At 36.5% G+C, this 20970-nt stretch overlaps 2 protein-coding genes across 5 annotated transcripts in view; one reads left to right on the top strand and one right to left on the bottom strand.

Moving 5' to 3' along the window:
* LOC127847599 (protein PALS2-like) overlaps positions 1 to 20970 on the top strand; it is a 195271-nt gene that overhangs the window by 35345 nt on the left and 138956 nt on the right. For 2 of the 4 annotated variants that reach the window (XR_008034051.1, XR_008034053.1), the window contains exons 9-15: positions 1393 to 1507; positions 4331 to 4390; positions 5058 to 5219; positions 5737 to 5939; positions 7376 to 7495; positions 8110 to 8142; positions 9118 to 11064. Coding sequence is in view for 1 of the 4 variants with exons in the window: in XM_052379618.1 (XP_052235578.1) it covers positions 1393 to 1507; positions 4331 to 4390; positions 5058 to 5219; positions 5737 to 5939; positions 7376 to 7495; positions 8110 to 8142; positions 9118 to 9294 (870 nt within the window). In the remaining 3 variants the exon portion in view is untranslated. Of the gene's footprint in view, positions 1 to 1392; positions 1508 to 4330; positions 4391 to 5057; positions 5220 to 5736; positions 5940 to 7375; positions 7496 to 8109; positions 8143 to 9117; positions 12618 to 20970 lie in introns of those variants that run through there. The other 2 variants (XR_008034052.1, XM_052379618.1) reach the window with 2 other exon arrangements.
* The window catches only part of LOC127847604 (uncharacterized), a 10891-nt gene continuing 2161 nt past the window's right edge, over positions 12241 to 20970 (bottom strand). The window contains exons 2-8 of the mRNA XM_052379625.1: positions 20916 to 20970; positions 20365 to 20525; positions 18596 to 18760; positions 17551 to 18219; positions 17137 to 17283; positions 14689 to 14954; positions 12241 to 14377 (exon numbers count right to left, since the gene is read on the bottom strand). The exon at positions 20916 to 20970 is cut by the window's right edge and continues 66 nt beyond it. Of these exons, the coding sequence (XP_052235585.1) occupies positions 14255 to 14377; positions 14689 to 14954; positions 17137 to 17283; positions 17551 to 18219; positions 18596 to 18760; positions 20365 to 20458 (1464 nt within the window). The 5' untranslated portion in view covers positions 20459 to 20525; positions 20916 to 20970 and the 3' untranslated portion in view covers positions 12241 to 14254. The remainder of the gene's footprint in view (positions 14378 to 14688; positions 14955 to 17136; positions 17284 to 17550; positions 18220 to 18595; positions 18761 to 20364; positions 20526 to 20915) is intronic.

The raw sequence follows: 20970 nt of genomic DNA, 5'->3' as shown, positions 1-20970 counted from the left end.
CACACAAGGAACAGGTACAAAAGGCTGAAATCTTCTGGGCCCTTAAGGTAGCTTCAAGTGGGTATCCATACAGAACATGTGATGGCACTCCTGCTCTTTTTCAAGCTATGTTTCCTGGACCTGTGTCTAAAAAATAAGTATTATGTATTCCTACTTTTGAGGGAAAAGTTCTTACTTTTTCCTTCTTTTTTCCTACTTTTCTTGCAAAAGTAGTTCCTATTTTTTCCTACTTTTTGAAAAAAGGTCACTTGACAGCCTGCAAATTATACAATTTTTATGCCCCCGTATCGATAGATCGGGGGTATATTGTTTTTGGCCTGTCTGTCATTCTGTCCCAAAACTTTAAGGTTACAGTAAAGTTTTGCAATAACTTTTGAAATATTGAACATAGCAACTTGATATTTGGCATGCATGTTTATCTCATGGAGCTGCACATTTTGAGTGGTGAAAGGTCATGTTCAAGGTCATCCTTCAAGGTCAAAGGTCAAACATTTTAAACTTTAATACATTAAAGTTTTTCAATAACTTTTGAAATATTGAACATAGCAACTTGATAATTGGCATGCATGTGTATCTCATGGAGCTGCACATTTTGAGTGTTGAAAGGTCAAGGTCATCCTTCAAGGTCAAAGGTAGAAAATTTAAAACTTTAATATAGTAAAGTTTTGCAATTACATTTGAAATATTGAACATAGCAACTTGATATTTGGCATGCATGTCTATCTCATGGAGCTGCACATTTTGAGTGGTGAAAGGTCAAGGTCATCATTCAAGGTCAAAGGTCGAAAAATTAAAACTTTAATATAGTAAAGTTTTGCAATTACATTTGAAATATTGAACATAGCAACTTGATATTTGGCATGCATGTGTATCTCAAAGAGCTGCACATTTTGAGTGTTGAAAGGTTAAGGTCATCCTTCAAGGTCAAAGATTAAAAAAAGCGGTGCATTAGGGCGCATTGTGTTTCTGACAAACACATCTCTTGTTTTGCTTTTGTAGTGCTTTATAATTTTCAGGTTTCAAAATCATCAAAAGATGCAATATAATGCATATTTTAGATCATTTTCAATGTTCATTATTCATGTGTTTTTTGCAAAGTAAACATTACTTAAACGAAAATGTGCAAACCTGAAAAAAAAAACAATATGAATTTACCAAAACGATAAAAGGTCCCTTTAAGGCTAAAATGGTTGATGACGAATTGAACCAAGTATGCCTCATTCTCAGCACCTTAAGAGAACAGCCATATTATACTGTTACTACAATTGTTCTGTTTTTCATTTTAGGCTAAAATGGCTGGTGACGAATTGAACCAAGTATGCCTCATTCTGAGCACCTTAAGAGAACAGCCATATTATACTGTTACTACAATTGTTCTGTTCTTCATTTTAGGCTAAAATTGTTGGTGATGATAATAACCAAGTGGGCTTGATTCCATCCAAGAACCTGGAGGAAAACAGAAAGGCTTTTGTGAGGCGCGACATGGACTACTCTAAGAGCAGTTTGTGTGAGTCAGTGGTATTATGTGCCAGCATCATGTCTAGTATTGCTTTTGTTAGGCGTGGCATGGACTACTCTAAGAGCAGTTTGTGTGAGTCAGTGGTATTATGTGCCAGCATCATGTCTAGTATTGCTTTTGTTAGGCGTGGCATGGACTACTCTAAGAGCAGTTAGTGTGAGTCAGTGGTATTATGTGCCAGCATCATGTCTAGTATTGAACGTATTTTAAAATGCTACGGTTTTATTGTTTGAATTGTTTGAATTGAAGGCATGAACGTAAACAGTTTTTTTTTTAATGCCCGATATTGGATCACAAAACTTGCAGGCCTTTTCTTGACTTTTTTGGGAAAATATGCAATTTTGGGATTGGAAATGTTTTGCGCGAAATTTGGAAAAAAACTATTTTAATACAAATCTTTCTATTAATTGAAATTAGAAGAAATCATATAAAGTATATGTACTTACGCAAAAAAAGATATCTTAAACTTAAAAAGAACATAGACTGTGATAACTAAATTTGGTAAATCATTTGAAATAAAAATCCAAGTGAGTAACTTGATGCAGGATTAATAATTAATTATCTTTGTGATTAATAATAACAAAAAAAGGAAGGTCACCAAAATTTCCAGAGTGAGAGTTTGAAAAGGCCGTTTAACATGCATCAGAACTTGTTTGATTAACTTATAATTATTATTATTGAACAAAATTATAGATACTGTGAAATCATTATAATAGTCAGAAACTCTTTTTTAGCTCACCTGAGCACAATATGCTCATGGTGATCTTTTGTGATCGCCTTTTGTCCATCATGCGGCTTGTGGCGTCAACATTTGCCTTGTTTACACTCTAGAGGCCACATTATTTGTCCAATCTTCATGAAATTTGGTCCGATGATTGGTCTCAATAATATATTGGATGAGATCCAAAATGGTTACGTTTGCTTGAAAAACATGGCTTCAAAGGGGCGGGGCATTTTTTCCTTATATGGCTATTTTCAAACCTTGTTAACACTCAAGAGGCCACATTTATTGTCCCATCTTCATGAAATTTTGTCAAAAGAGACATGCCATTAATATCTTGGACGAGTTCGAAAATGATGCCAGTTGGTTGAAAAACATGGCCTCCAGGTTGCGGGGCATTTTTCCTTATATGGCTTTAGTAAAACCTTGTTAACATTCTAGAGGCCACATTTATTGTCCAATCTTCATGAAACTTGGTCAGAAGATGCATCCTAATGATATCTTGAATGAGTTAGAAAATGGTTTGAGGTGATTGAAAAACATGGCGGCCAGGTGGTGGGCATTTTTCCTTATATGCCTATCGTTAAACCTTGTTAACATCCTGGAGGCCACATTTATTGTCTGATCATCATGAAACTTGGTCAGAAGATTTGTCCGAAAAATATCTTAGATGAGTTGAAAATAGTTCCGGTCGGTTGAATAACATGGGCGCCTGGGGCAGGGGCATTTTTCCTTATAGCTAAGTTGCTATAGTAAAATCTTGTTAACACTCTAGAGGCCAGTCAATAAACATTTATTGTCTGATCTTCATGAAACTTGGTCAAAAGATTTGTCCCAATGATATCTTGGACGAGTTAAAAAATTGTTTGAGTTGGTTGAAAAACATGGCCACCAGGGGGTGGTGCATTTTTCCTTATATGGGTATTGTATAAACTTGTTAACACTCTTACGTCACATTTATTGTCCAATCTTAATAAAACTTGGTCATAATATTTGTTATCCCCACACTTTTAAAAGCTTGGGAATATTGTATTGATCTCTGCCGTCTGTCCTGGCCACTATCTCCTCCTACACTATTAGCACTAGAACCTTGAAACTTACACACATGGTAGCTTTGAGCATATGTGCCGCGGTGCACTATTTGGAATTTTGATCTGACCACTGGGTCGAAAGTGATGGGCAAATAAATGGGTAAAAAACAACTCATTGTACTAACAACATGCAATGCATATGATAATTACTTTTGACCCAGGGTCAGATCAAAATTCCAAATAGTGCACTGTCGCACATTTGCTAATAGCTACCATGTGTGTAAGTTTCAAGGTTCTAGTGCTAATAGTGTAGGAGGAGATAGTGGCCAACCACGCCCACCCAAAATTTTGTTTGAACATAACTTCTTCATTTATTCACCAATTGACTTCAGATTAATATAGAACATCTCTTATGACAACACGGTCTATCTTGACCATCCATGTCCACATTACCCACCCCGGGGCCCCACCAACATAGGCCTTACCCACCCAAAATTGCCTTTTATATAACATCATGCGGCGTGGGGATACGCGTCGGCCTCTGCCGCGCCACTTCTAGTTTTAATGATATCTTGAATGTGTACGAAAATGGTTACAGTCTGTTGAAAAACGTGGCCGCCAGGGTGTTCAATTTTCATGAAAGTTGGTTAGAACATTTGTTCTAATGACATATTGGGCTTCACAGAACAGGTCAGTTCCTTTGAATATCAGGTGAGCAACTTTGGGCCTTTCATGCCCTCTTGTTTCCAAATGGGACCAAAGCATTCCCAATTGAAAGTTTCCAAACAAATAAATACTTTTATTACTAAGAATCAGCATTTAATTCGTCTCAAGGCAAGCTGTAAGTTGAACTTTAGTTAACAAAATATTGAAATCAATATTGTATTCTCAATTTGAGAGTATTCGTTAGCAAAAAATCATAAACACTAATTTCTCAATATTAGTGAAAATAACATGATTTTTCCCAATCCAAAGGCACCCAGCACATAATTATGAATCCTCCAAAATGAAAATAATTGCATTTATAGTATTGTGTAACCGTTTTTGTTTGTATTTCAGTGTGTGGGTTAAAGCGAAACAAGAAGAAGAAGATAAAGTACAATGCCACAAAGAATAAAGGTACCATTATTAACCACTATTAACTGTTTCAGTTATGACAACTGTTAGCTGCCTACAGTTTAGCAGCTTTCCAATTGTACTTTAAAGTGAATCTGTCTAGACAAGGATATCTGGATGCTTATACAGTACTATTTTCGAGACAAGTAATGAAAACACATTGAAATCGGGACAAAAAGTCCTCACTGAAATTGAAATAATAAAAAGTCATGAAATCTACTTTGTTTGCAAGATGCACATGCTCAGACAGAATGTGAATGGTTGTTCAGGTTTTATGCTGGTTGCTGCTCAGCAGTATCTTTAAGTTGAAAATGAATCCTTAAAAACTTGAATCTAGGAAGAAAGGTATTTAACCCATTTATGCCTAGCGTCAAGAAAAAAGGCCTTTGCAAACAGCATAGACCCAGATGAGATGCCGCATGATGCGGCGTCTCATCAGGGTCTGCGCTGTTTGCTTAAAGGAATTTCTGTAAGAAATATTCTAAATATAGAATTAATATACTAGACATCCCTAATTTTGGAAATAAATTGATCCAATTTAGAAGGATGGGAAAGTCTACTAGGCATATATGGGTTTTATTAAATGTAACTTTCTTAGGGTCAGTTGCTTCAAAATGCGTATCTAAGTGGTGACGGGTTTATGAATTGTAAACCATCTCTTATTTTGCAGATTGGGACAATGCAGACCTAGTGTTGTATGAGGAGGTTACCCGCATGCCTCCATTTGAACGTAAGACCCTCGTCTTGGTGGGGGCCAGTGGTGTGGGTCGAAGGTCACTCAAGGAGAAACTGATCAAGAGTGACCCACGAAGATTTGCCTCAGCCATTCCAAGTATGTACACATGGGAAATAGGGGATGACAATAAATATATCTGACATATCTTTTTTCTTAATTGTATTTAAAAAACACAACACGTATTATTAGTTTTTCACTTCTTCTGAAGTACTGATCCATAAATTTGAAGGGGCGAAAAACACAATTGAAGTAAAATTTGTTTTGTTTCAGAAATCATGTTAATATTTGTCTTTCTTTAAAAACGTTTTCTTATTGGGCACACACAAAAACAGAAAGAAAATGTATGTAATCTAAGGCAAATGTTTTGGTGGGGATTCGAACACGATTGAGTTGCAATTAGAATGAAAAGCTATTGATATCTCTTCTGCCATATGGACTAGCAACTGGTAGGTCACAGTTCAGATCCACTGTGGAAGCGTCCTTTAGGTCACCTAAAAAGACACCATGTACTGGTTCTACCCAGGAAACTGAAGCAAGAGACCTTCAATAAGACTGAGGCTTTCAATGCAATCGAGGTAAAAAATATATAGGTTTAAAAACAATGAACTTGCAGACACATCCCGCGCTCCAAGGGACGGAGAGATCCACGGCAAGAAGTACTTCTTCTCTGACCGTGACACGATGGAGATGGAGATACGCAACGACCTGTTCCTGGAGTATGGGGTCTTCAATGGGAACCTGTACGGCACCAAGCTGGAAACCGTCCATAACACAATTCACTCCGGCAAGATGTGCGTGCTCGATGTGAACCCAACAGTAAGTGAACGCCAGAAATAGTAGTGTGTAACCTGGGCAAGACTTGCTTGCTCAACATGAATCCTACAGTCAGTGAATGTCAAATATAGTAGTGTGTAACCAGGGGCAAGATGTTCATGCTCAATGTGAATCCAACAATGAGCAAATGTCCAATATAGTAGTGTGTAACCCGTGGCTTGACCAGACTCAGAACAGCTGCCAGTGCAGTTATGGTATTGAATATTGCAGCTAAGTTAAAGAAGCTTGTAGCTATGAATGAAACCTGCAGTAAGTGAACACCACAAATTGGGAATTCAGGCATCCCAAAAAAAAGTAGGGTGTAACCTGTGACTAGACCTGACCATAAACATCTACCACTGCAGTAAGGGTATTTAAAAAGGTAGCATAGAGAAACCTGAAGCTTGACAAACATCTAACTGTAAGTGATCACCACACTTTAGGAATTAACAACACATCCCCAAAGTTAGTGGTGTGTAACCTGTTGCTTGACCCTTCTGAAACAGCTACCACTGCAGTTAGGTTATTAAGTAACGCAGCTTAGTTATATCTATGCGTCTTTAGCTTTACGTAAATATAACTGTATTGATTCAAACACTATTTTTATGCCCCCGGTAGGTTGGCATATAGCAGTTGAACTGTCCGTCAGTCAGTATGTCAGTCTGTCCGTCCGTCCGAAAAAAACTTTAACATTGGCCATAACTTTTTCAATATTCAAGATAGCAACTTGATATTTGGCATGCATGAGCATCTCATGAAGGTGCACATTTTGAGTGGTTGAAGTTCAAGGTCAAGGTCATCCTTCAAGGTCAAAGGTCCAAAAAAAAATAAAATTCAAAGCGACGTTCTCATGAAGCTGCACATTTTGAGTGGTGGAAGTTCAGGGTCAAGGTCATCCTTCAAGGTTAAAGGTCAAAAAAATTTTTTAAAAAATTCAAAGCGGCGCAATGGGGGGCATTGTGTTTCTGACGAACACATCTCTTGTTTTGTTATTAATTAATACAGGTGGTCAACAGTTAGTGACTAACTCCCTCTGGGAATTAAATTATAACTTTGCTCAGTTATAGTAGTGTGTAACCTGTAGTTAGAGTTTTACATGAGTACAGCAATAAGTGAACACTTGCTTTTGGCACTAAATAACACATCTTAGTTAAAGTATTGTGTAGCCTTAAATGAATCTTAGACTAAGTGAACTGTTAGAATATCTTATTTATGCTAAAAATTGTTCTTTTTCTATCTCTGACATTGCCATTGTTCATAAATTATGATTATTTTAAACTTATTTTATATCAGTCTCTAAAGATCCTGAATACTGATATGTTACCTTACATGAATTTTACAGAGTGAACTGTTGGTTTATCACTGTTTATAAAATAAGATGTTCTGTTTCTTTCTCTGAAATTGCAATTGTTCATAACATTATGATTATATTTTTCCAGTCTTTGAAGACCCTGAAGACGCCTGAGTTCATGCCATACATCATCTTCTTAGCTGCCCCCAACGCTGAGGCCCTCACAGTCATGTATGAGGAAGGAAGAAGGAAGGGGGTCGGCAGAGGGGTAAGCCTATGTAAAAAAAAAAAAAAAAATCTGTAGGAAGGGGCTTGGCAGAAGGGTAAGTATGTCAACAATATAATTTATGAAGGGAGTTGGTAGAAGGGGTAATGTGTTGGCCTATGTAAAAGAGGGGTAATCAATTATTTACGAGGTAGAATTCTGTAGGCAGGGGGTTGGCAGAAGGGTAATCAAGGTGTAGACCTATATGAAAAATGAAATTTTCTGAAGGAAGGGGGTCAGCAGAGGGGTAACTCATGTGTAGGCCAAAGTAAACAACAAATTTCTGCAGGATGGTAGTTTGCAGAGGGGTAATAATGTGTAGGCCAATGTTAAAAATAGAAAGTCTGTAGAAAGAGGGTCAGCAGAGGGGTAATCAATGTGAAGGCCAATGTAAAAAAAAATAGAATTTCTGTAGGAAGAGGGTCGGTAATCAATATGTAGATTTGTGTAAAAGATAGCATTTCAGCCCTTAATAATTTGGAGATTGAACAACATTGTGTTATATGTGTCAGTGGAAAATTACTTTTTATACTTCTAAATTGCTATTATATAAACATTATTACATTTAATGAATTCTATTTTATTGAACTATAGTATGTTTTTCTTTTCTTTTACAGATTGCTGGTCCAGGTACAATAGGCTACAAAACTGTAAGTTTATCTTTCAACTAGTTCAAATACATAAATACCATGAACTGTTCATGTTAATGGATTTTTACAACATGACAAACATCCTTGAAGGAATACAGATTTTACATATAAGAGAAAGATCTGAAACAATAGAATCATTTCATATAAAAAGTAATGGGAAGGAGTACTGAAAATTGTTCACATGTTTAAAATTTAACATTAGATTTTAAATTCAGAGGTTACGTCAAGTTAAGTACTGTTCCTATTCGGCACAAATACCACTATAACCTTAAATGCAGCTTTAATAAAGGGGATAAAGTAATCATTTTTGAAAATGATAATTGATTATTAGCTCGTCTGTTTTTGGAGAAAACCCGAGGTATTGTTATAGCCAGCTCGGTGTCTGGCGTCATGCTAAAACCTTTACATTTGCTCTAAAATCTTAGTGCTTCCACCTACAACTTTGAAACTTACCATGTACATGCACCTTGATGATTTCTACATGCCACACCCATTTTTGGGTCACTAGGTCAAAGGTCAAGGTCACTGTGACTTCTAAAAAAAAAAATCTGACAAGCTTTCATTTATTCAAAACTGCACCCGCAGCCTAGGTTTGGCACCTGTTATGCGGTGCTCTTGTTATATTCTTCATTTTCACTTAATTCTTAAAATTTTCTTAAGATACCTAATATGATATTTCCGGTATACATATTACTGCAATTCTTATGTATTTTGTCATATCACTTGAGTATGTAAAATAATTTTGAACTTGAGAGAGTTGCATTGTGAATCGATTTAACTTGCATAAATGCAAAATTGTAGATGCATCTAAAACATACAGTGAGTTTGAAATAGACGCTCTCGAGTCTGAATAAATTGATTCCAAGCAAAATTAATTGGTTGATATTTGAGTAACTAAATTTTGATAAGATAATCATGGATTTAATACATGAAGATACTAAATAAAATGATTGGTCATTTAAATTGCTTTTGTAGGAGGAAGATTTCTTAAAAATAATAGAAGAATCCGCGCAGATTGAGAAAGTCTACAAGAGCTACTTCGATACCACCATTGTAAACGACAGCTTTGAGGACACGTTCAAGGAGATCAGGCAGATAGTGGACTCGCTGGGCACTGATACGCAATGGGTTCCCGTCAACTGGGTGTACTAGGCGTGTGGCTGTTATGTTGTTAATGTGGAGATGACTGCTTTGTAAAAAAAATAATGTAAAAGGCATCTATTGCGAACAGATTTGCGTGCAAGGGGACTCAGGATGAGGTACGGTCTATAAAAGGAAGCAGGTCTGCTAAACAAAGAACTGTTTTTGAGTTATTGTAATAAATTGTAATAAATGCTGAGCTTTTCATATAATTACCTGCCATTGGGCCTAAACTTGTGATAACTTTGAAAAAAATTGTATTGAAATTAGAAACTTTTGATTGTTATGCTTGGATTTGAAAATTGTGAGATGCAGTTACCTTGCTATGGTTTTAATCAGATGTCTTTCCTGGTATTTTGTTTGAGATTTGAGTTTCCTTTAACAATATTTTGATCATCTGGCTGTCATAATTGTAACAATGTTCTTACCTTAATTCAAAACAAGTGGTTACCATGGTTCTAAACTTACTATGGCTTAGAACATGTGTTTAGATTTTGAACTTTAAATTCAAAATAAAAATTATATTGCATTTAATGCTTTGATTCACACAAAAAACCATAAAAATGTAGTTGAACGCTTAAATAAATAGTAAACCAGTTGTTTGCTACAATGAAATAATATATATTTGATTAAATTTACTAAATATTGATTTGTAGTTTCAACAACACATTTCCAAGTTTATCAAGACGTTTGCCAAGTAAACCAAACTACAATGTTAAATATACATGTATAGTGTATTTAAAGTCTCTATAGCGCTCAAAATCAACGAAAATTTTGTTAAGTATGTCGTAAAATAAATTGAACACCTTAACAATCAGTGTTCCGTATAGCAATAGCCAAAATTTCAACGCTAGATGTGTTATGATTACATAGATTTTTGTTGATACAAAATGCTCATTTTTTATTTATTTGTGGCCACAATTAATTCCCGCGAATATATCTATTCATACAGCACACGAACACAATTTTAGTGTTCATGTGTCGTATGAATAGCAATACTAAAAACGAGCATTTTGTATCTACAAACATCTATTTTACCAGACCACATCTGACGTTGAAATTTCGGCAATTGCCATAAGGAACACTGATTTTTAATTGGTGAAGTTTATTTTACGAACAATTGTACGAAATTTTCGTTGATTTTGAATAGTAATGTTACTTTAATATATTGGGAAAACTTGCGATGAGTTTGATTTTATATTGGCCTTTGCAAGTTACAGGTGAAGAGACCATAAAAAATTATGCTCTTTGGTTGAATGTTATTTATTATGTCATTAATTACATTGTACAAATATCACACACTTGTTGTCTTCATTTCTAGTAGGGGTTTATGTTTTTCTTTAATATAACATTATTTAAACATTAAAAAAACCTGGTTGCTAAAGCATAATTATTTTTGGTACCATTTTTATGCCCCCTTTAGAAGAAAAGGGGGTATATAGTTTTCGCACTGTCCGTCTGTCTGTCTGTCACACTTTTCGTGTCCGCTCTCTATTTCAAATACTTTTCATCCGATCTTTACCAAACTTGGTCAGAAGTTGTATCTAGACAATATCTAGGTCAAGTTCGAATATGGGTCATGCCGGGTCAAAAACTAGGTCACGGGGTCACTTAGTGCATTTCAAGCATTTAGCAATTGTAAAATGCTCATAACTTCTATCAAAGCGTTGGCTATAACTTTGTATTATTGAAGATAGAAACTTGATATTTGGCATGCATGTGTATCTCATGAAGCTGCACATTTTGAGGGGTGGAAGTTCAAGGTCAAGGTCATCCTTCAAGGTCAAAGTTAAAAAAAATAAAAAATTCAAAGCGGGGTTCTCATGAAGCTGCACATTTTGAGTGGTGGTAGTTCAAAGTCATCCTTCAAGGTCAAAGGTTAAAAAAAATAAAATATTTCAAAGCGGCGCAGTAGGGGGCATTGTGTTTCTGACGAACACATCTCTTGTTTCATGCTTTTTTGCTTGCTTGAAATGTTATTGGATTGAGTTAACCAGTGATCATATTCAAAAAACGGCACTTATGTTTGCCAAGCATTAATATTCATAATCGGCATTTTCATTTGTGAGATAACTATTCCATGCTCATATATTTTAAGCTTATGATATGATTGCCAGTACATGTGAAACTTTTGTATTTTGTGTAAGACTTGTACTATTTCTCTTATGTGCGTGCTTGTTTAACCATTCCAATGTATATCACAAATGTTATGCAATATTTTTTTCCTGTATATAAGCTATATAAATCTATAAAATGTTACCATGACTGTTGTGAGTAGATTGTATAAAAGCTATAATGAAACATTTGTGTACATAGCTTCTAAGCCAGATTTTATATTGTTTATCCAAAGGATTTATTTCTTGTATTGATTAACTTTTTCGTAATTGGATGCATTTCTGAATTAATTTCTTTTCCTTCATTTTATTACATTGAAAAATGTGATTGCTTAATTAATTTATGATCTGTTCATTTAAAGGCATTAAACGTCAAGTAATTTCTGTAAGTCTTTAATATTTCAAAATTTTGATACACTATGCTTTATAGAATCTTGAATGTGGACGTTGGTATACATGTATATCTTTAACATCCATACATCAGGAAAAAAGTGAATTCAGAAAGTATTTTTGTATAATATTGTGTACAGATGTACGCATATTATTTTATAAATTGTTAACATTTTAGATGAACAACTATTTTTGTAAGTTCATGTTTTGGTGCACATATCATAAACTGAGTTTCAGCATTTTGTGCCTTAATGTCGTGATGTTTCTAAATATGTATACATAATGAAATAGAATTGTCCGTCGGAGTGTTTGGCTAAGATTCATTTTGTACTATGAAATCCTATATTTTGAATACTTATTTACTTTCAACGTTGGAAACAATACTGATAAGTCAGTCCTGTATTGTTTTATTGTATTTATATCCCTGCATTTGATACAGTTTTTCTTAGAACAGCCATTGTGGCTAGATCAATGAATTTAAAAGATTTTTTAAAGATTTATTATGATGTCAAAGGGGCACTCTTGAAATCGAGTGTAATACTTGGCTTATAGTTAAATCACGGTTAAAATCACATGTTTTGTAACATACCTGTATATTTCACACAAACCTTTTCGAACGGTTCAATTTTGAGCAGTGTGGTCGAATATGTAAATAATGATTCGTGTAAACTTAATATTTGTCTAAAATATAAAAAAACATATTTCGTTACAACAAATAAGTATGTAACAAGTTACAAACATGTAATCATTTGTACACCATACATATATAGCACTCACGCCTTTCTATGTGTATATCTTTTATCATACAACAATTAAACTATTGATGCTGAATGACGTGTTAGCTTTATTTGATTCCCGTGTGTAACCCCTTAAGGGAGCAGCAAAGCGTTCGGCAGGAGAATATTAACCGGATTATAACTTCTCAAAGTAACAGAAATAATAAAGATGGTGTTTGATTCCAGTGTTTTATCCCTTGTAGGAGCAGCCAAGCGTTCGGCAGGAGAATACTGACCTGATTATAATTTCTTAAAGTAACAGGAATAATAAAGATGGTGTTTGATTCCCCTGTGTAACCCCTTGTGGGAGCAACAAAGCGGTCGGCAGGAGAATATTGACCTGAATATAACTTCTTAAAGTTACAGAAATGATAAAGATGGTGTGACAGAGCCTCAAGCGCAAGAATCGTGCCTATGGTTTCAAGATGAAGTTCCAAAGCTAATTTCAATCATAAGAAATCAAACTTAGTCTAGCAATATAGAGTGACAATCAAGTGCATAAGTTTTTGAAAATAATGCGTAGCAAAAGAACACAAATTTCGCGATGGCACTTTAGTTTACACATCAAAGCATCATTCCCTACAGTAGGTCATGGAAGAGAAACATGTTTGCAGGGTGAGCACATATAAGGGGAAGTGGCATATGTCAGCTAAAAGTCGCGGATTCTTGATTAGAGCCGCGTCTTACGAAAATGGGTATTATGCCTTATTCTGTCAGCTACCATTTCCGCTATAAAGTCAAGCAATGTTTCGCGCACTCGTACGCGGGCAGCATAGCTCCTGACCCGAATGCGCAGGCTGGGCACTCGTAAGCGGGCAGCATAGCTCCTGACCCGAATGCGCAGGCTGGGCACTCGTAAGCGGGCAGCATAGCTCCTGACCCGAATGCGCAGGCTGGTCTAGACTGGTCCATACGGCATAAGACCTATTTCGGCATGACGCGGCTCTGCTTTCGTTGATTTGTCATGGAATAGCTAAGTGTTTTATCTATATTGAAAGGTCTCCTTGAATATGTCGGGAAGTTCATAAAAATTATACAATCCACTGAAAAATGATCAACAACAACAACACACTCCAGATCCTGATTTTGAACAGACGTAATATGTCCGTATTCGGACATAAACAACATATTTTTAAGCGAGCAAAACGGTCTACGATACACACATTAATAAAACACTTTACTTAAAATAAACTACATGCCATTTGTCAACATGTTATTTTCGCAATTTTAAGTAATAATTATAATTATTAAATACAATTACATTTTTTCCGTTGTACCATAATAACAATTTGCGTTTTACAGAAATTCAATTCATTTAGATCAAATTTACCGACAAAGTTGTGTTTTATCTCGAACAACAATTGTGTTGCATGAAAATATCTGCTCATTATTGTTGGGATCTTCCAACATTGTACATGTCAAATTTACATAATGGATTTATCGATTGTACAAATCAAATTATTTTCCATTGGGTAAAACTATAATTTGACGTTCCGATTCATCTTTTTCTAAACCGCATTCCAGTTTTGCCTACATGGCTAATGTTGAAATGAGAATCGCGTGCCCGAATGTACTCACGACTTGCATCCGTATAACCACCGTGTATTGATATTTACTAAGTACTGATGTTTATAAGAGAGTATATTTTATATTAAATATTTCAACACGGATATCAAATATCAAATAAAGCCACTATCTCCCAGATAGTGACAGCATGGAGCCCGGTTGTCCTTGACAATCTTCCTGTAAAAACGTGACGTCATCGATCGCAATATCACCTAGGTAACCGTCACCCACGGTAGCTTCGAATAGAACCTGCAAACAGACGTGCCGGTAGTTCAATACAAAGGTCATTTGTATTACGCAAGTCTGTAAAATGGCGAAGTGTTTGTAAGTGTGATAGAGCGTCAGCTTAGCATACTGGCGGTATGGCACCAATATAGTTTGATATTGCCCATTTTAGTTGTATTTAAAATATGTCAATAAACACTTTAAAATAAGCAAGGCACGAAAAAAAAATTCAGTTGCGCATTACACGATATCAACATGAACTTAAAGATTAAAATCATTACAAATTTAAGAAAATAAGCTAGCTATCTTAAAACGCAATCCGTGTATCGACGTACTTTATATTTTGAAAGCGATGACGTCATTAGAGGCACCCGCCCTTCCAGCCACTCAATCCCCTTGTTCCCGGTCCGTTTCCACAGCTGAGTACCAGGCAAAGTGCCGTTGCTGGACATGTATACACTCAGCGTTGCCGCGCTCTCGCCGTTCATGTTGTACCAGAAGGACAGACATATCGTCTGGTAGGCTGTGATTTCCGGTCCGAGCAGCCAGGCCTTGTCGCCCAGCTTCCGTGGTGCGCTCGTTTCGATGTAAACATACGAGCCTGTAAGGCAAAGAAAACGGTCATCAAACACAAGCGGTTGACAGGTTAAGATCACACTGTCGTTGGTTATTGTTGAGTGATGTATATGGTGTGTTGAGTCGATCTCAAAGGGTGACAGCGGTATACAAGGTTTCATTTAGCTAATCCTGTTCATTTGCGTTCATCCATATCAAGACCACAGAATGGTGTAGATGCAGAATAACTAGGTAATGGCGAGCGAGTTCATAGATCACCTAGCCATCCGATTCCCGGTAAAACCCAGCATGAAGCCTAATTCATGTTGTTTTATTACTCTGATAGTAATGCACTTTATTGTCATTATACATGTTTTTTGAAGGTGACACGTGATATCTTATCTTAATAACGGTATCTACACATGTCCAGACATGTGGTGTCACCAATGAACGCTTTTAATCCACACTTGGAGATCGAATGCCTATTTCTCATTTTTTCCAACGAGCTTCGTTTATTTTGTTTAAAAAAAAACGGAAATGAAATATCGCAAGACGGTGTAAATAGGGATTATGTAACTCTGACATTCGATATCCAGAAAGATTTCCAACGCGGAAATGCGGTCTTGACAATAGCGAATGGAAGTTTCTAATGTGTAGAATTACCGAGATCCCCCTTATAGAAAATTAATTTATTTCAAAAACTGGAAATGTCATATAAGCAATAACTAAGCATTATTAAGTATGAATTATATCACGTGTGCATGTAAAATAATAGAGAATATTGGTACCCACTTTGCGTTACTTAACGAAATCCCCGTTATTAATCGAGTTTTTGTGTGTGTCAGAAACAATTGAGAACCATTTTATGTTACTATTTTAATAAAAACGTATCGATAAATGCCACTGTATAAGAGTTATTATTACTGATATAACCAATAAATGCGGTTACTTGGTGGAAGTCGGTTCCTGCGCGTGCGTCTGATACTGGTAGCTTTATTAAGTAGCCTGACTGAATTTTCCTTCATATATACAACGTTAATTTATATCAGACAATGACCAAACTGATTGTGTTGTGCACTTTCAATTATAGTGAATGATAAATGTCAAATAAGCAATGTTTTAATGTTATTAATATCACGTTTATACGTAATAACATGTGGGATTTAGGTACCCACTCGCGTCAGAAAGCGCGTGAAACTTCACCGAAATCCCAGTTATGAAGCGATATTTCGTGTCAAATACACGAGGGAAAATGTTTCGTTAATATTTTCGTAAATAACATGGGTAAATACCGGTGTATAAGTGTTAATTTATTGCTAATAACACCATTACACGTAGTAACAGGTTCGATTTCGGTAAGCGAGCAAGCGTTTGAGAGCGTGTTTAATGTACCGAAAAAAAACGTTATAAATAGCTGATGTTCTCTATAAACGTATATTTTTGCATTTGCATAATAACTAAATGACACAATCCCTTTTTACAAGTGTTATATGGTGTGAAAAAGTCCATAAAAATCATCCGGAATATCGCGTAAATCAATATGCAATCTATAGGCAAAGAAGCCATTTTGGTGTCTAGGTTTGCTACCCGCTGAGCCACGTGATTAAGTGGGCGGAGCGATCATCGTCCAGGCGTCATGTCAATTGAGCCGCTCTCTGGGAAAAAGGGGCGTTCATCCCCATTGGCTTATCCGGGACGACACTTTCCTTTTTTTAGAATGTTTCATTCAACATTTATCCAGTATACCCCCGGTAAGCGGCCATTGTCTGGTAAGGAGCTATGTCAGGCACAGAATTGTGGCCTCATTAGCGGACAGGGCAACTCTTCATCAGACTGCTCGGATATGCTACAACGCAGTATGTTCACACAAAAATTCTGGAAGTGTTATCTATACATGTGTTCACTTTATTCGGAAAAGTCTGCCATCAGTCTTGAAATTCACCGTAAAACATTGCAACTAATGACCTACTGGTGATCACCTTACATTACCACGCTTTCGTTATTGAATAACATATTGTTACAGAAAGGTACTTCCCTTTGTAATGTCGCAAAATAGTTTTATAATCTTTACACTCAAAAATAAAAATAAATAAGTATTTAAAATTATCAAAAATAACAACAATGTTTGAATCGAAAATCATCACGTGGTTTGTAATGACGGCAGAAATGTGAAGAGACAAATTTATCTCTGCGCGAAGTATGTACAAGTTTACGTAAATTGAAGATACCCTGAGCTGTTCCGGTTGTGTGGTCGTTTTCCGGCCCTGTACCGGCAGTGGGCGTGGCCGACTGGTGAATCGTCCAATCAAAATCATCACCGAAGGCTACGTTAGTCCACTCACATATTTGTTTGTTGTCAAAGTTGCAGTCGCCATCTTTAATGTTCAGATTATGTTTCGGTATTTAACCTTATGCGAAAACATAATCTGCTTACGTTTTTAACTAATACATGCTTATACAGGTATCATAAATTTAACGGTTTGTGTTTTTTCTTGGTGACAATCTTATGTTAGAGGGATTTAGTGGGCATTATTAATTAATTGAACCGTACTCCATAGGCATGTTTTAAGAGATAGTTAATGAAAAAGACACTCAGAAGTTTGCAAAAATTAATTCGATCTTATACTGAGGTAAGATTTTACCTTGAAATACTTGAACAGTTGTCGCTGTTGACATCGTTGTTACAAACGCAGTAATGTTTGACATCGTTGTCAGAAAGGGAGTAGTGTTTGACGTCGATGTTGGCAGTGGTGTAGTTGATGACGTCATTGTTGGTATTGGTGTGGTTGATGACGTCATTGTTGGTATTGGTGTAGTTGATGACCTCACAGTTGGTATTTGTGTCATTGATGACGTCATTGTTGGCAGTGGTGTAATTGATGACGTCATTGATGGCAATGGTGTAGTTGATGACGTCATTGTTGTTATTGGTGTTGTTGATGACGTCACTGTTGGCATTGGTGTAGTTGATGACATCGATGTTGGTATTGGTGTAGTTGTTGACATCATTGTTGGTATTGGTGTAGTTGTTGACGTCGTTGTTGGTATCTGTGTAGTTGATGACGTTGTTGGTGGTATCTGTGTAGTTGATGACGTTGTTGGTGGTATCTGTGTAGTTGATGACGTTGTTGGTGGTATCTGTGTAGTTGATGACGTTGTTGGTGGTATCTGTGTAGTTGATGACGTTGTTGGTGGTATCTGTGTAGTTGATGACGTCACTGTTGGTGTTGGTGTAGTTCCTGGTATCGATGTTGGTTTAGTTGTAGTAGTAGTTGTTGTTGTTGTTGTTGTTGTTGTTTTTGGTTTCATATCTTAAGTAAAATATATTGATATTACATCCATTGAAACGTCGGTACATTAACTTTTCAAAAGGAAATATTAACTTCAATACGCACCATTCGTTCATAATATAAAGTATGTAATCAACAAAATCACCAATATTTGTTACAGTGCATATTCATTGTTCATTGCTTTATTCAATTGAACAAACAAGTAAAATATTGTTTGTTGCTTGACCAGAGATATTATGTAAAATAAGATCACGTTAAAAAATTTAGAACATGTACTGGTATAATATATATATATATTTTTATAAGAACATTTATTTGTTTTCCAGTCAGATGATTAAAGTATAATTGTACTGCCTCATGCCTACAGATCTATTATAATCATCATAACGGCACATACCAAACTGGCAAATGTACGAGAATGTCTGCGGCCAGAGGTGACACTCCTTGTCATGCCAGAGCCCGTGGTCATCCCAGCGAATCTGCGCGCAGTCCTGTGTTAGGTGCAGCCCATTGGCCCCGCCTTCCTTGCCCGCCCAGTTGCTGTATCCGCTCAGGGGCTCGCCTGGGAAATTACTTTGATTTCATTTACATACAGATTTTTATTGGATGAGAAAGAGGCGAATCAAAGGGAATAATTCTGGAACATGGATTATGGTGGATCTAGAGAAAAATCATAGTAAAGTCATAATGTGAGGCGCAATTTGGGAAAACTGGGCTTTATGCATGTTCGTAAAGTCATCCCACATTAACCTGTGCAGTCCTTACAGGCTGATCAGGGACGACACTTTTCCGCCTTTACTGGATTTTTGGTTCTAAGAAAGTCTCTTCTAAACGAAAATACTTGCAAGGAGGAAAGTGTCGTCCCTGAATAGCATAAGCGGACTGCACAGGCTTATCTGGTATGACACTTAACGAAAATCCATTTAGCGTAGCATTCCTAGAACTTTGATTATTATTCTTATTATGGTCCTTAAAAAGCGCACATGGCATGTTGAAGGGAAATTATTCGCGTTCTGAGAAAACTAGGCTTAATGCATGTGCGTAAAGTGTCGTCCCAGTTAAGCTTTTGCAATCTGCACAGGCTAATCAGGGACGACACTTTCCGTTTGTATGGTATTTTTAGTTTTAAGGAAGTCCCTCCTTACCGAAAATCAAGTTTAGGCGGAAAGTGTTGTCCCTGATTAGCCTGTGCGGACTGCACAGGCTAATCTGAGACGACACTTTACGCACATTCATTAACAACAGTTTTCAGAGAACAAGGCTCAAATACATAAAACCCCGAAAATAGCGAAATACTGTGCCAACCCGTGTCAATTCAGGTTTTTATTGTTTTAAATTGATTTATTAAATTGCATATTATTCAAGTACACATTTGGTAAATGTTATATATGAAGCTTAAATATATATGTTTTAATGCAGATTTCTCGACCGGGCTCGGTTGTTAGAGCGCTGGACTATGAAATTGGAGGTTCGATATACGGTCCGGTCACATGACTTGTGTAAGGATTGGTCATACAATACCCAACCTCCGCGCAGATATTTGACAGGAACCAGCATAGCTGGATCAAATCCCTGCCTTCATAACCAACCACGTGATGAAAGCCTAGCCACGTGGTACAATAATTGTACCGTTGTTATTTTCACTATATTTAATTTCGGTAATTAATTATTTTTTTATGAATCTAAAATAATACACTATTTTCAAAATAGAAAAGAAAATGATACTAATTATCATAATATAATACTTAAAAAACCTACCAAATCTTGTAGGATTTCTTTGTGATGGCAGAGATTGTATGTGAGAGCCAGGAACGACAACTCTGCGCGGAGATTGACAATCCTTTATTCCTCTGTTTCCCCCCTATCTCTAATTCAAGTAGGGTATATGCCAGTTATTGGCGAACGTATGTTTTCTTAGAACCGGTAAAATCAGTTCACACAAGAAAATCGTCTGTTTGTTCATTTACCGTCTTAGTATGACTGCAACAAAGGGCGAATAATCCAACAAAACAAACAGAATTCTACATGTACGCGCAAATTTATGTTATATGCGCTTCAATTCACGAGTTGACAGATCCTGGACGGACCGAAATAGCTTTTGGACAGTAGAAATACACGTTGGATGGATTTATAATCACTATATTTAGAAATTAAATATGAACACACCGTTCACCCATTCCCATTGTAATTCTTTGCGACTGTCAGACAGCCCGATCCAGATTCCTTGTTTGCTGTTGCCAAGGTAACCAAGCGACGCCATGATGAACTGCTGGGTCTGCTGATCCTTAATGATCACCAGGCTGCCTCCTTTGTTGTTGCAGTCGTTCCTGTACCACAAAAAGGCATTCGATGGTCTGCATGGGTGAACTTGATAGCCCCGTCGGGCGTTCAACGAACCTCAATTTAGCAAGATTAGGGACGTAAAGTTCTGAATTTTTATGCTTCGTGTTCTTAGCCATGAAATTAAGAATTTACTTTCTTTACAGTCACACAGCGTACAGGGTTCGAATTGGGTAAAGAATTATGTTTATCAGTCCTGTTGAACATGGTTGGCTCTTCACGAGCTAGACATAATGGGGTCGCAGTTATAAACAGACACATTTTTTAACGAAGACCCGAGACACCGTGATGTTCAACTCGCGCACCAAAGCTGTATACGCCGCACTATTCTATATATCGCAGTATAAATCAATGGGGAAACACTTCAATTACCTTACCTGGCATCAACCCAGTATTTCTCCTGAAATATGACAAACTGGTAACATCTCTCCT

This window comes from Dreissena polymorpha, chromosome 10, assembly GCF_020536995.1.
Source record: "Dreissena polymorpha isolate Duluth1 chromosome 10, UMN_Dpol_1.0, whole genome shotgun sequence".
NCBI lineage: Eukaryota > Metazoa > Mollusca > Bivalvia > Myida > Dreissenidae > Dreissena > Dreissena polymorpha.
This window is presented reverse-complemented; position numbering and strand designations above follow the sequence as displayed.